This window comes from Dendropsophus ebraccatus, unplaced genomic scaffold, assembly GCF_027789765.1.
Source record: "Dendropsophus ebraccatus isolate aDenEbr1 unplaced genomic scaffold, aDenEbr1.pat pat_scaffold_642_ctg1, whole genome shotgun sequence".
In the NCBI taxonomy this organism is placed as follows: Eukaryota; Metazoa; Chordata; class Amphibia; order Anura; family Hylidae; genus Dendropsophus; species Dendropsophus ebraccatus.
In genome coordinates this window covers 190-13,890 of record NW_027210241.1, presented here as the reverse complement: position 1 = coordinate 13,890, position 13,701 = coordinate 190, and the positions used below count along the sequence as shown (strand labels likewise).

Sequence of the window (13,701 nt, the reverse complement as noted above, 5' to 3'; positions counted from 1 at the left end):
ATAGATTATTTGCTCTCTGCCCTATCATGTCAACCCTTGGGGATAGAAGTGCTGAGGCATCTGTGATTTGGGGTAGTTATTCAGAGAGAGGCACACAAGATAAAAGAGAGCCTTCCGAGAAGCTTCTTCCAGGGCCTGGCCTGGTGGCCAGGACCCACCTCCTTAGGGGTCACCCCAACGCCTAACTTTTCCCACTAGGTGGGCCTACGTTGTAGTGCTGACTGGTCTAGTGTCACTTGGTGCCCACAAGACAGCATTAAGCGGATGTGCATTCCCATGGGCGTAGGTGCTCCTTCTAAAAGGAGTACCTTAGGGTTTGTGTTTGTGTTTCTCCGACAGTCCACTGCCACCACCACAGATTAACAAGCAGCGTTACAAGTCTAGTCAAGCACCAAGTATATTCAGAGACTGTAGATTCTATTCTTCCACCAGTGAGAGGCTGTGATATTGTCAAGTATTGTACTACAAACAATAAGCTGTGAAGTATATCCAAGTCTATATTATATCCAAAGTTACCCAACTCAACTCAAGAGGTGACCGGTAATATACGGGAAAGGGTGTACATCTGCAAGCCTGGATGAGATGGTGAAGTCCAGGCAAAGTTGTGTGGTTCAGTAGAGCTATTCTGCTGAACTATATATTCGTATAACTGGCCCTGGATTTTATAGGTGCGTAGTAGAGTGTGGAGGCAATGGAAGGTCCCATTACCAATCCCACCTGCCGTTCCCTCCCCAATCTATTCCGCACCTTGTGCTCAGGTGTAGTCAGGGTCAAATTGCTCCAACATAAAAGGCGGCACAGAGGGAAAAGAAATGCTGAGAGCTTGTGGCCTGTTCACACACTGCTCTGTAGAGCTGCTATTGAGTTAGAGCCCAGCTGGTCAGGTGTGTATTTTGTATCCTCCTAGTAACCAGGGAGCTACTAGCACTTGGTATCGTCTCAGTAAATAGGGACAAGAAATAGCATAGGAAAACTCAACACGTTCTACCTTGAGATGTCTATAAGTTGGCAGACGTTGCAGTAGATTATACCTCAGTAAGCATTACATGGGAGAGGTCTCCAGGTGTTCTCTAATAAGACATCTCAGTAGACACTACCTGGAAAGCTATTACAGTATTGGTTTTTATCCCTGTATAAGAACTGTTGTTAGTGCATCTAGTATATAAGATCCAATCTTGTTCTTTTGGTGGTCCACATTCTTCTTTGTCTCCTGGAGGCAGGTCCGTTTTAATACATTGGTGGGCCCAGTGCACAGCCCTCAAGAGTGCCCCCCCTTACCTTTCTGCACATTGTATAATGTACTGAATTTGCCCCCACACTGCATCAAGAGCCCCAATACATACAGTAGTTACCTTATAACACTATTTCCACCATACAGTGATTACATATTACATAAAAACTGCACTAAACAAAACAGAAAGATATCACCAATGATACCATTACATAATACCGCCACACCATGACCCCTATCAGTACAAGCCTATAACAGAGTGAAGTTACATCCAGTGACTCACCGGGGGTGTCTTCTCCGATCAGAGTCTGTCACCTTTTCTTTTTCTCTCCATCCAGCCTGGGCCACCTTGAAGTCTTCTCCTGGCTGTGAATCTTCTCTCCAGAATCTGCTAGACAAATATTTTAGGCTCCAACACATACAGTAGTTAGGTCCCTTGTACCCCTATACAGTAGTTACACCCCTCTGTACTCCTACATAGTTACACCCCTCTGTGCCTCCATAGTTTTAAGGTGTCCCTGTAGTATATAGACCCTCATGTGCTCCTCCAGTTATATACAGCCCTCCTGTGCGCTCCCCCATTAGTATATAGCCCCCCTGTGCACTCTCCCCAGTAGTATATAGCCCCCCTGTGCTCTCCCACAATAGTATATAGCCCCCCTGTGCTCTCCCACAATAGTATATAGCCCCCCTGTGCTCTCCCACAATAGTATATAGCCCCCCTGTGCTCTCCCACAATAGTATATAGCCCCCCTGTGCTCTCCCACAATAGTATATAGCCCCCCTGTGCTCTCCAATAGTATATAGACCCCTATGCTCTCCCACAATAGTATATAGCCCCCCTGTGCTCTCCCACAATAGTATATAGCCCCCCTGTGCTCTCCCACAATAGTATATAGCCCCCCTGTGCTCTCCCACAATAGTATATAGCCCCCCTGTGCTCTCCCCCAATAGTATATAGCCCCCCTGTGCTCCTCCTCAATAGTATATAGCCCCCCTGTGCTCTCCTCAATAGTAAATAGCCCCCCTGTGCTCTCCATAATATATAGCCCCCTGTGCTCTCCCCCATAGTATATAGACCCCTGTGCTCCCCAATAGTATATAGCCCCCCTGTGCTCTCCCCAATAGTAAATAGCCCCCCTGTGCTCTCCATAATATATAGCCCCCTGTGCTCTCCCCCATAGTATATAGACCCCTGTGCTCCCCAATAGTATATAGCTCCCCTGTGTTCCCCAATAGTATATAGCCCCCTGTGCTCCCCAATAGTATATAGCTAACCTGTGTTCCCCAATAGTATATAACCCCCTGTGCTCCCCCATAGTATATAGCCCCCTGTGCTCCCCCATAGTATATAGCCCCCTGTGCTCCCCAGTAGTATATAGCCCCCTGTGCTCCCCATAGTATATAGCTCCCCTGTGCTCCCCCATAGTATATAGCCCCCTGTGCTCCCCCATAGTATATAGCTCCCCTGTGCTCCCCCATAGTATATAGCTCCCCTGTGCTTCCCCATTGTATATAGCCCCCTGTGCTCCCCCATTGTATATAGCTCCCCTGTGCTCCCCAATAGTATATAGCCCCCGTTCTCCCCCATAGTATATAGCCCCCTGTGCTCCCCAATAGTATATAGCTGCTATATAACATTGAAAAAAACAAACACTTACTCACCTAGGTCCACGCGTTCCTCTTCTCTTCCCTCTTGTGGCCGCACTTCCTGCAGTCACAAGAGGCTGCACTCCCCTTACCCTCGCGCCGACGCTCCAGTGACGTCGGGCGCTAGAGGGAGAGTGCGGCCTCTTGTGACCGCAGGAAGTGCGGCCACAAGAGTGACTGACAGGGAGGGAGCCAATGGCTCTCTCTCTGTCAGTGTCGCTGCTGCTGCAGCGCTGAAGCGCCGCAGCAGCAGCGGACTGGGGAAGCGGCGGACTGGGGGGGCCCTGCAGGGGGCGCCATGGAGGGGTAAGTAGATTACCCATCCATGGCGCTCCCCCCTGACAGGCTGGTGGCCGGAGCCCTGTGCGACCGCATTGGTCGCACATAGCAACTGCCGGCCTACTCGGGGGGGGGCCCTTTAACCAGTGGGCCCGGTGCACGTGCACCATGTGCCCTCTGGTTAAAGCGGCCCTGCCTGGAGGTACCCCAACATCCTCGAAGGACAGTTATCTGCCCTCTATTTATGTGTTGATAAGAATTTGTTCTACTTTGATGACCCGTGACAATTCAGATTATTTGCGAAACATGGTGGTCGCACATGTTTTCAGGTATTTTAGTGAGTTGGCGGGTACAAGGGACTATCCATAATTGGCTGTAACCCTGCCCCAGCATGTCCATGCTATAGACACATAGCAGGAGCTCTATACAGGAGGACTAGAAGTACCAACATAGTCCATGCTTTAAAACACAAAGCAGTGCTCCTAATGGTCTCACCTGACCATGGAGCACACAACAAACTGCACCGGAACAGCGCCAGGAAGGAAGGTAAAAGACAAACCTTCCTTCTTGGCTTCTCCTGTGCAATGGGGACATATCAGCATGTTAGATTAAAAGGGTTAAAGGGCTTATATGAGCTCCATAGCAGGCACACAGCTGCAGATCCCGGCAGACAAGAGTAATAGTGCAGAGAGATTTATCTAACAGATTTTTGAAGCCAAAACCAGGAACAGACTATAAAGAGAGAACAGGTCATAAAGGAAAGAGTGAGATTACTTCTCTTCAAAAATCCATTCCTGGCTTTGGCTTCCAAAATCTTTTAGATAAATCTGTCTGTATAAACGTACCCTTAGGCTATGTTCACACTACGTAAGTCTCCGAACGTATAGCGTTCCGTGAATAAGCGGCCGGAGACTTACGTAGTTTGCGTAAGTATGGAAAGTATACGATGTACGGCTGCACAGTTCACACTACGTAAGAACTTACGCCCGGATCGTACGCTGCGCCGTAAAAAAGGAACCAGACCATTGTTTGAGGACGAAAATGCCGTAACTTACGCCCGTAGCGTAACATGCGGTCCCGTACGTAGTGGCGATTTCTTCATTTTTGCACTTTTCTTTGCCGATCCAAAAGGTTCTGTGGGGTGTCCGGGGCTAGCCGAAGATATCCCAGTAAAAGACCGCTGTCGGATCGCAACGTAGGGCGCTCGGGAAGCGTAAGTAGACTACGGGCGTAAGTTCGCGGACCGTACGTAGCCGGCCGCAACTTACGTAAATCCCCGGCCGGAGTTTAACACGTATATGTCCGGCCGCGAAGATATGCGGCCGGACATATACGTAGTGTGAACATAAACGAGCGCCGTTCTGCTAGATCAGCGCTCGTTTACTGGGCCAATTCCACGGCCTGGTTATCGTTAAACAAGGGCTGCAGGGACCTTGTTACTGATGTCCTTGCAGTCCTAGCTTAACTAGTATACATTACCTATGCAGGGTGCAGGGCTCCTCTTCTCCCGGGTCCTGCGCGCTCCTCCAGCGTCAGGGCAGCCTGTCTCGGCTGACAGGCCACTCAGCCAATCACTGGGTGGGACCGCTGTGGCCAGTGATTGGCTGAGTGGAGACAGGCCGCCCTGACGCTGGAGCGCGCGGGGATCCGGGACCCGGGGAGAAGCAGGAGAAGAGGAGCCCTGCACCCTGCATAGGTAATGTAAATCGTTAGTCGCCGGCCTCGCACCGCTATTCCACGCAGCAGTGTGCGGTCGGCGCCCGACAAATATAGGTCCTAACCTATATCAACGATCAGCCGATGACAAAGCTGATCGTTGTCTCTATTCCGATTCGGCCAATCATCGCTCCGTGGAACAGGGCCCTTAGGGAGTTATGTGACAGGCAGAGATGTGCCAACCAGTCCCTGTGTACCAGGCTTATACATCTAGGGGTAGATTAGATGGTCAGAAATCCCTTCCCCCGCTAGTTAAGCTCAGATATGTGGCAGCTTTTCTAGTCTTATTATGTCAGTGTGGTCAGATCCAGGGATGAGCTGTGGTTTGTAATCACCCATAGAGGCCGGGCCTCCCCTTCCCTCTAACTGGCTGGGTGCGGGATTTCAGCTCAGGATGGAACCGTCCAATGTGAATATGCCAAAGTCCGTGCCTGGTAAACTATGTGGGCACTGAACAGTTCTCTATAGTGACCACACGGTGGCGCTATTGTACTACTTATTATCCCCACAGCCTGTATCATTGTGTCGTATCTACAGACGGACAATAAATGACATTGTAACAAGGAAGGAGAGAATGGATACAATGTATCTCATCTACAGAGGGGAAGGTTAGACGTTACATTGTACTTTGGGGTCCAGAGATACATTGTAGCTTCACTCGCTGAGATTTCCCATCAACTCCACAACGTCCCCATAGCCAGGACAGCGCCCCCGCCCGCAGCTCCTCCAGCACTGCAGCCAATGTTAGACTAGGATAAGTATATAGGAGAATAGGGGGAAGCGGCGCTGACAATGCCGGAGCCGGGCACAGGGAGGAGGTCACAGCTCAGTGCTGCCTCCTGGCGGATTGTCCCGGTAACCAGCGGCTATATTGTGCTATATGTGACCTCCGGCCGCTAATGTAATGTCCAGCTCCGGCCACGTCCATGCAGCAGCGCTGAGTGTGAGCACCGAGCACCTCGCCAGAAATCTGCCCTAACCCCTGCATGTCCGGAGCGGCGACCCAGAAAGCGGCAAGTACTGTCACTAATAGTCATCGCACCCCAGTATCCCCCATCCCAGAAACCACCGCCCGGGAGCGGGGAGGCCGCGCTGCCTCATAGGAGAACACCGGCCACCAGGGGGCGCCACACCGGGAGATCACGGCGGCTGCTGAAGCATCACAGAGCCCGGAGGGAGATACACGGGGAACCCCACTGATCTGTACAAGGGAACAAACAAGCATCAGCCCCAGAAATCCTAAAACCTATATGAACCCCACCCGGCCATAGCGGCCCTGACCCCACTAATAACGGACATAATAGCATCAGAAGAGGGAAATGGCGGCGACAGTAATAGAATAGGCGGGAAAGAGAATATCAACATTACATCTGTGTTCAGCCAATCAACGGAGAGTAGGCGGGGCTGAAAGCTCAGTGCAAAAAAAAAAAAAAAAAAGACACGCCCCCAGTGTGGATCATATACTCAGTTCTCTGTCAGGTCCGCCTATTTCCTATATAAGCAAGGACTCTAAGCGCGTTCTCTTACAGTTGTTTCTTTACAGCTCAGAGAATGTCTGGACGCGGCAAAGGAGGAAAAGGTCTCGGTAAGGGCGGCGCCAAGAGGCACAGGAAGGTGCTCCGGGATAACATTCAGGGCATCACTAAGCCCGCTATCCGCCGTCTTGCTCGCAGGGGAGGCGTCAAGAGAATCTCCGGCCTCATCTATGAGGAGACTCGCGGTGTCCTGAAAGTCTTCTTGGAGAATGTGATCCGCGACGCCGTCACCTACACCGAGCACGCCAAGAGGAAGACCGTCACCGCCATGGACGTGGTGTACGCCCTCAAGCGCCAGGGCCGCACTCTCTACGGCTTTGGAGGTTAATTCCGCTCCCATTCGGCTCCATCTCCACAACCCAAAGGCTCTTTTCAGAGCCGCCCACGTCTTCTATAAGAGGCTACAATTCCTGGGAACCATTGCTGTGGTTGGCAGTGTGCAGTCTCGGAGGGGCAGCAATATGGGGTTTGTGAACAAATCAAGATTAAACATTATACATATATAACCGAGTGAAAAGATCCACCACTAAAATCAGTCACCTGTAGATGGTGCTAAAACTGAGCTTTGAATTTCAAAATTCCCGCCCGTCGCAAACCCGTTCTTTGTTTGGTCGCAGTCGGTCTGACTCCCATACATAATAGAGATGTCGGAGCTCTATACTGACTGCTCTCCTCCTGCTTATCTTTACTGTCAGCACTCAATATAACCCGGCAAGGGGGATAATTGTTTTTGGGGGAAAGCTTATATAATACAAAAACGCACAAGACCGCCCCCAAGGACAGAGTTCTCATATTCCGGTTTTGTCATTGGGATAGTGGAGCAGAAAACACGTATATGGAATGTACTGTAGTTATCTAGCTCCGGTCTCCTGAAATAAAAGGCACTGCAAGAATAGCGGGCGGGCTCCTCAACATGCTGTGCCGGGGCTATAGGGTATAATACTGCCTCAGCGATGTAATACCACCACAGCCAGCAGGTGGCAGCGTCACTGTGCAGTATAGTAAGCTAAGCACTATGCAGGCATGTCATCGGTGTCCGTTGTAACGGGGGAAACAATGAGAGAAGTCAGCACGATCTGCGCTGATGAATGGGCGGCGGCTGTTACATTTATTAGGCGGAAATCGGGGATGAGAACCTACACCTAATTGTATAGAGACAAAGTAAAAAATGGAAATAACCGCATTGTGTGTAACCGAACAGGAGTGACGTAAGAACTTCCCATTCATAAATACTATGCAGTAATAACTCAGCAGTGACAGTAGGTGTCGCTGTTCTCCCATATATCACACCGCTACATAGTAAAGGAAATCTTACATATATAGGACATATTTTTTATCAACATCTTGAACACGTAGATCAGTTAAGAAAACAGAAAAAGGAAAACGAACTAGCTGAATTAGATACGACTACGGGAGAAGCTCCAGCTCCGTTCTAGACAACGTGGGTGGCTCTTAGAAGAGCCTTTGGGGTGATAAGAGAAGAGGCAGGAGGCGAGCCGCTCACTTGGCGCTGGTGTACTTGGTGACGGCCTTGGTGCCCTCGGACACGGCGTGCTTGGCCAGCTCTCCCGGCAGCAGCAGGCGCACGGCGGTCTGGATCTCCCGGGAGGTGATGGTAGAGCGCTTGTTGTAGTGAGCCAGGCGAGAGGCTTCCCCTGCGATGCGCTCGAAGATGTCGTTGACGAACGAGTTCATGATGCCCATGGCCTTGGAGGAGATACCGGTGTCAGGGTGGACCTGCTTGAGCACCTTGTACACGTAGATGGCGTAGCTTTCCTTCCTGCTCTTCCTTCGCTTCTTGCCGTCCTTCTTCTGGGTCTTGGTCACGGCTTTCTTGGAGCCCTTCTTGGGCGCTGGGGCAGACTTGGCGGGATCAGGCATGATGATCACTCACAATCCTCCTTCACTGGGACAGAGAAGAATGCTGCTCTCCCCTCCCGCCGCAGCCCTATTTATACCCAGCCCATGCAAATGAGGGCTGCCGCTTGCTCGACCCTCTACTGGAGGAGAGAGTCACCTGACCGGGGAGCGCGTCATAATCCCCGCCCACAGCCGGCTATTGGCGTACCTACAAGCAGGCTGCCCGTTGGCCGGATTCAAATCTACCCAATGACAGGAGGCGGAGGGCGGAGCAAGGAAGTATAAAAAGCCGCAGACGCCGGGCGAGGGAATCTGATCGTGAAAGCGCACGAGCTCGACAATGTCTGGACGCGGCAAACAAGGAGGCAAGGTCCGTGCTAAGGCCAAGACCCGCTCCTCCCGGGCAGGACTTGCAGTTCCCCGTCGGTCGTGTGCACAGGCTTCTCCGCAAGGGAAACTACGCTGAGAGGGTTGGCGCCGGCGCTCCGGTCTACCTGGCCGCGTGCTGGAGTATCTGACCGCTGAGATCCTGGAGTTGGCCGGCAATGCCGCCCGGGACAACAAGAAGACCCGCATCATCCCCCGTCACCTGCAGCTGGCCGTCCGCAACGACGAGGAGCTCAACAAGCTGCTGGGTGGGGTGACCATCGCCCAGGGAGGCGTCCTTCCCAACATCCAGGCCGTGGCTGCTGCCCAAGAAGACCGAGAGCAGCAAAGCGGCCAAGAGCAAGTGAGCTCCGCTCATCCATCCGGTACCGTCCGCAATCCCCAAAGGCTCTTCTAAGAGCCACCCACCTTCTCATACAGAGCTGTCACCGCTATTATTACATATAACACATGACTGGTAGAGGCTGCAGGGTATCGGCGCTGCCGCATACAGACGGGGGCGCTGTTACTAGTAAATGACACTGACCTCTAGTGACGGCTCCTCCCTGTTACTAGAAGTCTCGTCTTCCCCGGGGATCAGCGCGCAGTATCCGGGCTGTTGGACGGTTTGTATTTCCCGCTCATTGTACGGCTATCAGCAGCACAAAGCTCCCCGCAGTGTTAACCCTTCAGTCCCCGCTGTATTTCTGGCTCCTATTGTTGCTCAGATACCACTCCTCCTCCGATCACAGTGACCACGTCCTAGCTGCCAGGAGACTGATGACACCGGGGGGGATACACTGCAGTCACCGGAGCACAGCGCCGCGCACATCACACAGCCACCACATGTAGTCCTGGGCGATCTCTTACACAGCAGACACTTAGGGGTTAATCCCGGCACTTACACTCTCTCTCCGCCAGGGGGCGGCCTGTATCCGCATACTGTGCTGGGGAATGGGCGGCGGCTGTTACATTTATCAGGCGGGAATCGGAACTTTCACCTAATTGTATAGACGCAAAGTAATAATGGAAATAACCGCATTGTGTGTAACCGAGCGGCAGGAGTGACGTAACAACTTCCCATTCATAAATAGAAGGCAGTAATAGCTCAGCAGTCACAGTAGAGAAATCCTGATCCCCCAACAGCCCCCAATAACCCCGGACCATCACTTCTATGTCTCCTATATACCTGCTGAGACCCTCACATCCCCATGTCCGGTACACACACCTGCCTATAATTCATTGTTTCCCCACATCTCATCTCATAATAATTACTAATAAACATAAATCGATAGAGAACAGCAGTGTTGATTTGTTGTTTGTGCCAGTGTTATAGTTGAGCTGAGGATTCGTTACTTTGTGCTGTTACCGGGAGCAGAGTTGTCTTTTCCTCCCATTACTCATACTGCACAGGGCTCCTGTACTTCTATTACCTACCTTTAGTTGTTGTACCTTCTATTCACTATGTATCTCATTACTTTGTATCACTAATATATTGCTGCTATTACTGAGCTGAGGGTTCGTTGCAGTGTGTTCTGCTGTATTTCCCTGCGCACAGATGGCTGCTACATGATGTGTTTGTACACGATGTTATGTACATGCATATAGCCACACTTGCATTGGTGATTCATTACTATATGTTGCTGTGTGTTATGATGCTATTGTTGAGCTGAGGATTTGTTAGAGTGCGTCTCTCTCTCTCTCTCTCTCTCTCTCTCTCCTTTCTCTCTCCCAGCACAGTGACTGCACAGTAAGTGCTCAGACTGAGGTGATCTCCATAGTGGCAGGGAAGGACCTACCTTTGTTCCTGTAATGTTATTATGTTTTGTTTCTGCCATCTTGTGGTACATAGAGGTAACACATGGTAGAAAGCGCTGACGGGCTTCCTGCTCTGTTTCTGACCACTTGTTGTAGTTCTGATGATAGTCAGACGGTTCTATTTCTAGCCACTGTGCTCGCCTATTCCCGGGGTTATATTATTCTCCATGTGATGGGATTTCTTGTTGGATTTAGATAAAAGTTATTGTGGATTTTGGTGTCTTTATTGGTGGTTTCTTTCGTGTTCTTTATTAGTATTAATGGTTTTCCTGCCGATTCATAGAAAGGTGAATAGTTTCAAATAAGCATTAAGGTCATACGGAGAAGGGGGAGGGGGGTTGTATAAAAGTTCTCCTAGTGTCAAATCCTGATTATTGTACAGTATAACGGCTGTCTTTATTATTATTATTAATAATAATAATAATATGTAATAATAATAATAGGTGTATACGGGGGTAACAATTCTCCTCATACTTTTTCCTGCTTTACTATGCTCCAGGGTCTCTTACAATCCGTTTTAGTTGGTTACTATTTTTATTGTATGTCGTTCTGATCGGGATATTCAGATTATTTATTCTATTCGTTTTTCTCCCTTTTATTTCTTCTCCAATAATGATTCCCTCCTTGTGGTTTCCTCCTCTCCTTCACTATCGTCCTTATTGCTGAACTTGTTTGTTGTTGATTCTCTCGAACCCACAATGAACCCAAATGTATCAGTCCTATCACCTAAAGGTTTCTTCCATTGCAGGAATATTAATAATCAATACACTGTATAGGGAATATATAACTCCTTTGTAAGAGCAAAGTAGTTATATTATTTATATAGTGAGGGCAGGAAGAGAGAACATCAGTATAATATACGGAGGAAACACAAGGCCGCCCTATGTCCCGGGATTATACAGAAACTCCCAGAGTCATTTGAGGGATCAATGCTGATTTATAACTATTCACCTTTCTATGAATCGGCAGGAAAACCATTAATACTAATAAAGAACACGAAAGAAACCACCAATAAAGACACCAAAATCCACAATAACTTTATCTAAATCCAACAAGAAATCCCATCACATGGAGAATAATGACATATATGCCTGTAATGCCTCAAAAGCTACCAACCAATCAGGGGCGTTTGGACATCAGGTTTAACTTATAGAAGGGGGCGATCTATAACAACAGCCATAACCCTGAGGAAGGCCGACGTGTGAGCTGCAGCAACGGGTAGATACTTATTGCCTATAAAAGATCGGTACAGTGACGTCACTAACTCATATACACTTACATTGCAGAGACGTCCCTATAGCCAGGGGTTCTGCAGAACCTATGGCAGAAGTGAAGTGGCGCATGCGCTAAATACAATTCTCCTGATATTTCGCACTGTACCATTTTATTGGAATTCCGGGGTCCCTCCTCTTCTTGTAGAGCAGCAGCAGCAGCAAGTGCTTAGTGCTGGGGGAAGTTTCTTTAGTCTTACTAGTTACGGCAGGAATCCTCCGTATTATACACTATATTTATACATGACCGGGCAGGGAGCGAAGCCGCCGCCTGTGTTACCCTCCCGGGCTCTCCCTAGCTCCAGGCCGTCCCCGCATCGTCCATTCAGCTTCCAGGACGGTGGGAATTGTAGAAAAGATCCGTGTGACGGTGACCGGTGCCGGGAATAGAAGGAAGGAGCCGCCGCAGCGGATTTATCCTCCCGGATACACAGAGATGTGCAGTCCGGCAAGACTTATGGCGGAGATCCCGGGGTCTCCTCCCGGCTCCTGCCCAGAACCTCCGCCCGTGACGGGCATAATCGGTCAGGGAGGATGTCCGGGAAGAGGGAATCAGGGAGAAAGCGAGATCCCCTGTCCGGTTCTAACCGAGAAAGGGCTCTTCTCCCGGGCAGGGAAACACAAGGGGTGAGCGGAGAAGAGCTGAGACTTGGACGGGATGGGGGCGGGACCTGTTTTCTGTGTCAGCCAATAGCAGCTCAGGCCGATGGCAGTTTAGCAGCCAATCACAGGCGGCCGCTGTACATATAAGAAGCGCTGGCGGCTGCGGCCTCAGCATTTATCTTCCAGGATAACTTTTTCCTGTAACCGATCACACGATGGCAGAAACCGCGCCAGCCGCTGCTCCTCCCGCCGAACCGGCCGCTAAAACCAAGAAGCAGCCGAAGAAGTCTCCTGCGGGGGGCGCCAAGAAGAGCAAGAAACCTTCCGGTCCCAGCGTGTCCGAGCTGCTCGTCAAAGCCGTGTCTGCCTCCAAGGAGCGCAGCGGGGTGTCCCTGGCGGCCCTGAAGAAGGCTCTGGCTGCCGGAGGCTACGATGTAGACAAGAACAACAGCCGCCTGAAGCTGGCCATCAAGGGCTGGTGACCAAGGGGACCCTGCTCCAGGTGAAAGGCAGCGGCGCCTCCGGCTCCTTCAAGCTGAACAAGAAGCAGCAGCAGGAGACCAAGGACAAGGCGGCCAAGCCCAAGAAGCCTGCCGCAGCCAAGAAAGTGGCCAAATCTCCTAAGAAGCCGAAGAAGGCTCCGAGCGCGGCCAAGAGCCCGAAAAAGGCCAAGAAGCCTGCAGCGGCCGCCGCCAAGAAAGCGGCCAAGAAGCCGAAGGCTGCTCCCAAGCCCAAGAAAGTCACCAAGAGCCCGGCTAAGAAGGCGGCCAAACCCAAGGCTGCCAAGAGCCCGGCTAAGAAGGTCGCCAAACCCAAGGCTGCCAAGAAGAGCCCGGCTAAGAAGGTCGCCAAACCCAAGGCTGCCAAGAAGAGCGCAGCTAAGAAATAATCGGGAGCCTCGCCCTGTACTTTACCCCCACAAAGGCTCTTCTCAGAGCCACCACCTCCTCCCGGCAGAGCTTTATGACCTCCCCCACATAAACTAGTGTCTACACTCCCTCCCCGTCTGTAGGACGTCACAATATCCAGTCAAGCGCGGTCCATAGGGTCTAGCTCCCCTTCTGGCAGATAAGAGAGCCACTTCCATAACATCAGTCAGTAACCAACCGCGCGCACTTGTATCTATTTGTGCCGCTATAACACTTTGTAGTGTCAGTATTTGGGATAAGAGAAAATAGCACTTGTTACAGTGTGGTGGTAACCTGCAGCCATTAGAACTCGAAGCTCTCGCCACAAGGTGTCGCTGTTATACTGTAACACAATGTAGCTGTCATGTGAGTACACCACGATTGTAGCCTGCTGTAATAAACAGACGGGATGTGAGGAGACTACTGATTCGGGCCGCTGTGAGCATGCACATATATTTAGAGGC

The 13,701-nt window shown here is 50.7% G+C and overlaps 2 protein-coding genes and 2 pseudogenes across 2 annotated transcripts; 3 read left to right on the top strand and 1 right to left on the bottom strand.

Annotated features, from left to right (window-relative positions):
* The first annotated feature begins 6,420 nt into the window (after nucleotides 1-6,420).
* On the top strand, nucleotides 6,421-6,786 carry LOC138778138 (histone H4). Its single transcript, XM_069956393.1, has one exon. It carries the CDS (start codon nucleotides 6,428-6,430, stop codon nucleotides 6,737-6,739), a length of 312 nt encoding a protein of 103 aa, XP_069812494.1. The 5' UTR covers nucleotides 6,421-6,427; the 3' UTR covers nucleotides 6,740-6,786.
* Nucleotides 6,787-7,875: 1,089 nt separating this feature from the next.
* Nucleotides 7,876-8,318, bottom strand: LOC138778128 (histone H2B 1.1). The gene has a single exon (XM_069956383.1). It carries the CDS (start codon nucleotides 8,290-8,292, stop codon nucleotides 7,912-7,914), a length of 381 nt encoding a protein of 126 aa, XP_069812484.1. The 5' UTR covers nucleotides 8,293-8,318; the 3' UTR covers nucleotides 7,876-7,911.
* A 293-nt stretch (nucleotides 8,319-8,611) lies between these two features.
* LOC138778124 (histone H2A type 1-like) lies at nucleotides 8,612-9,005 on the top strand (annotated as a pseudogene).
* Nucleotides 9,006-12,518: 3,513 nt separating this feature from the next.
* Nucleotides 12,519-13,251, top strand: LOC138778142 (histone H1B-like; annotated as a pseudogene).
* The last annotated feature ends 450 nt before the right edge of the window (nucleotides 13,252-13,701 follow it).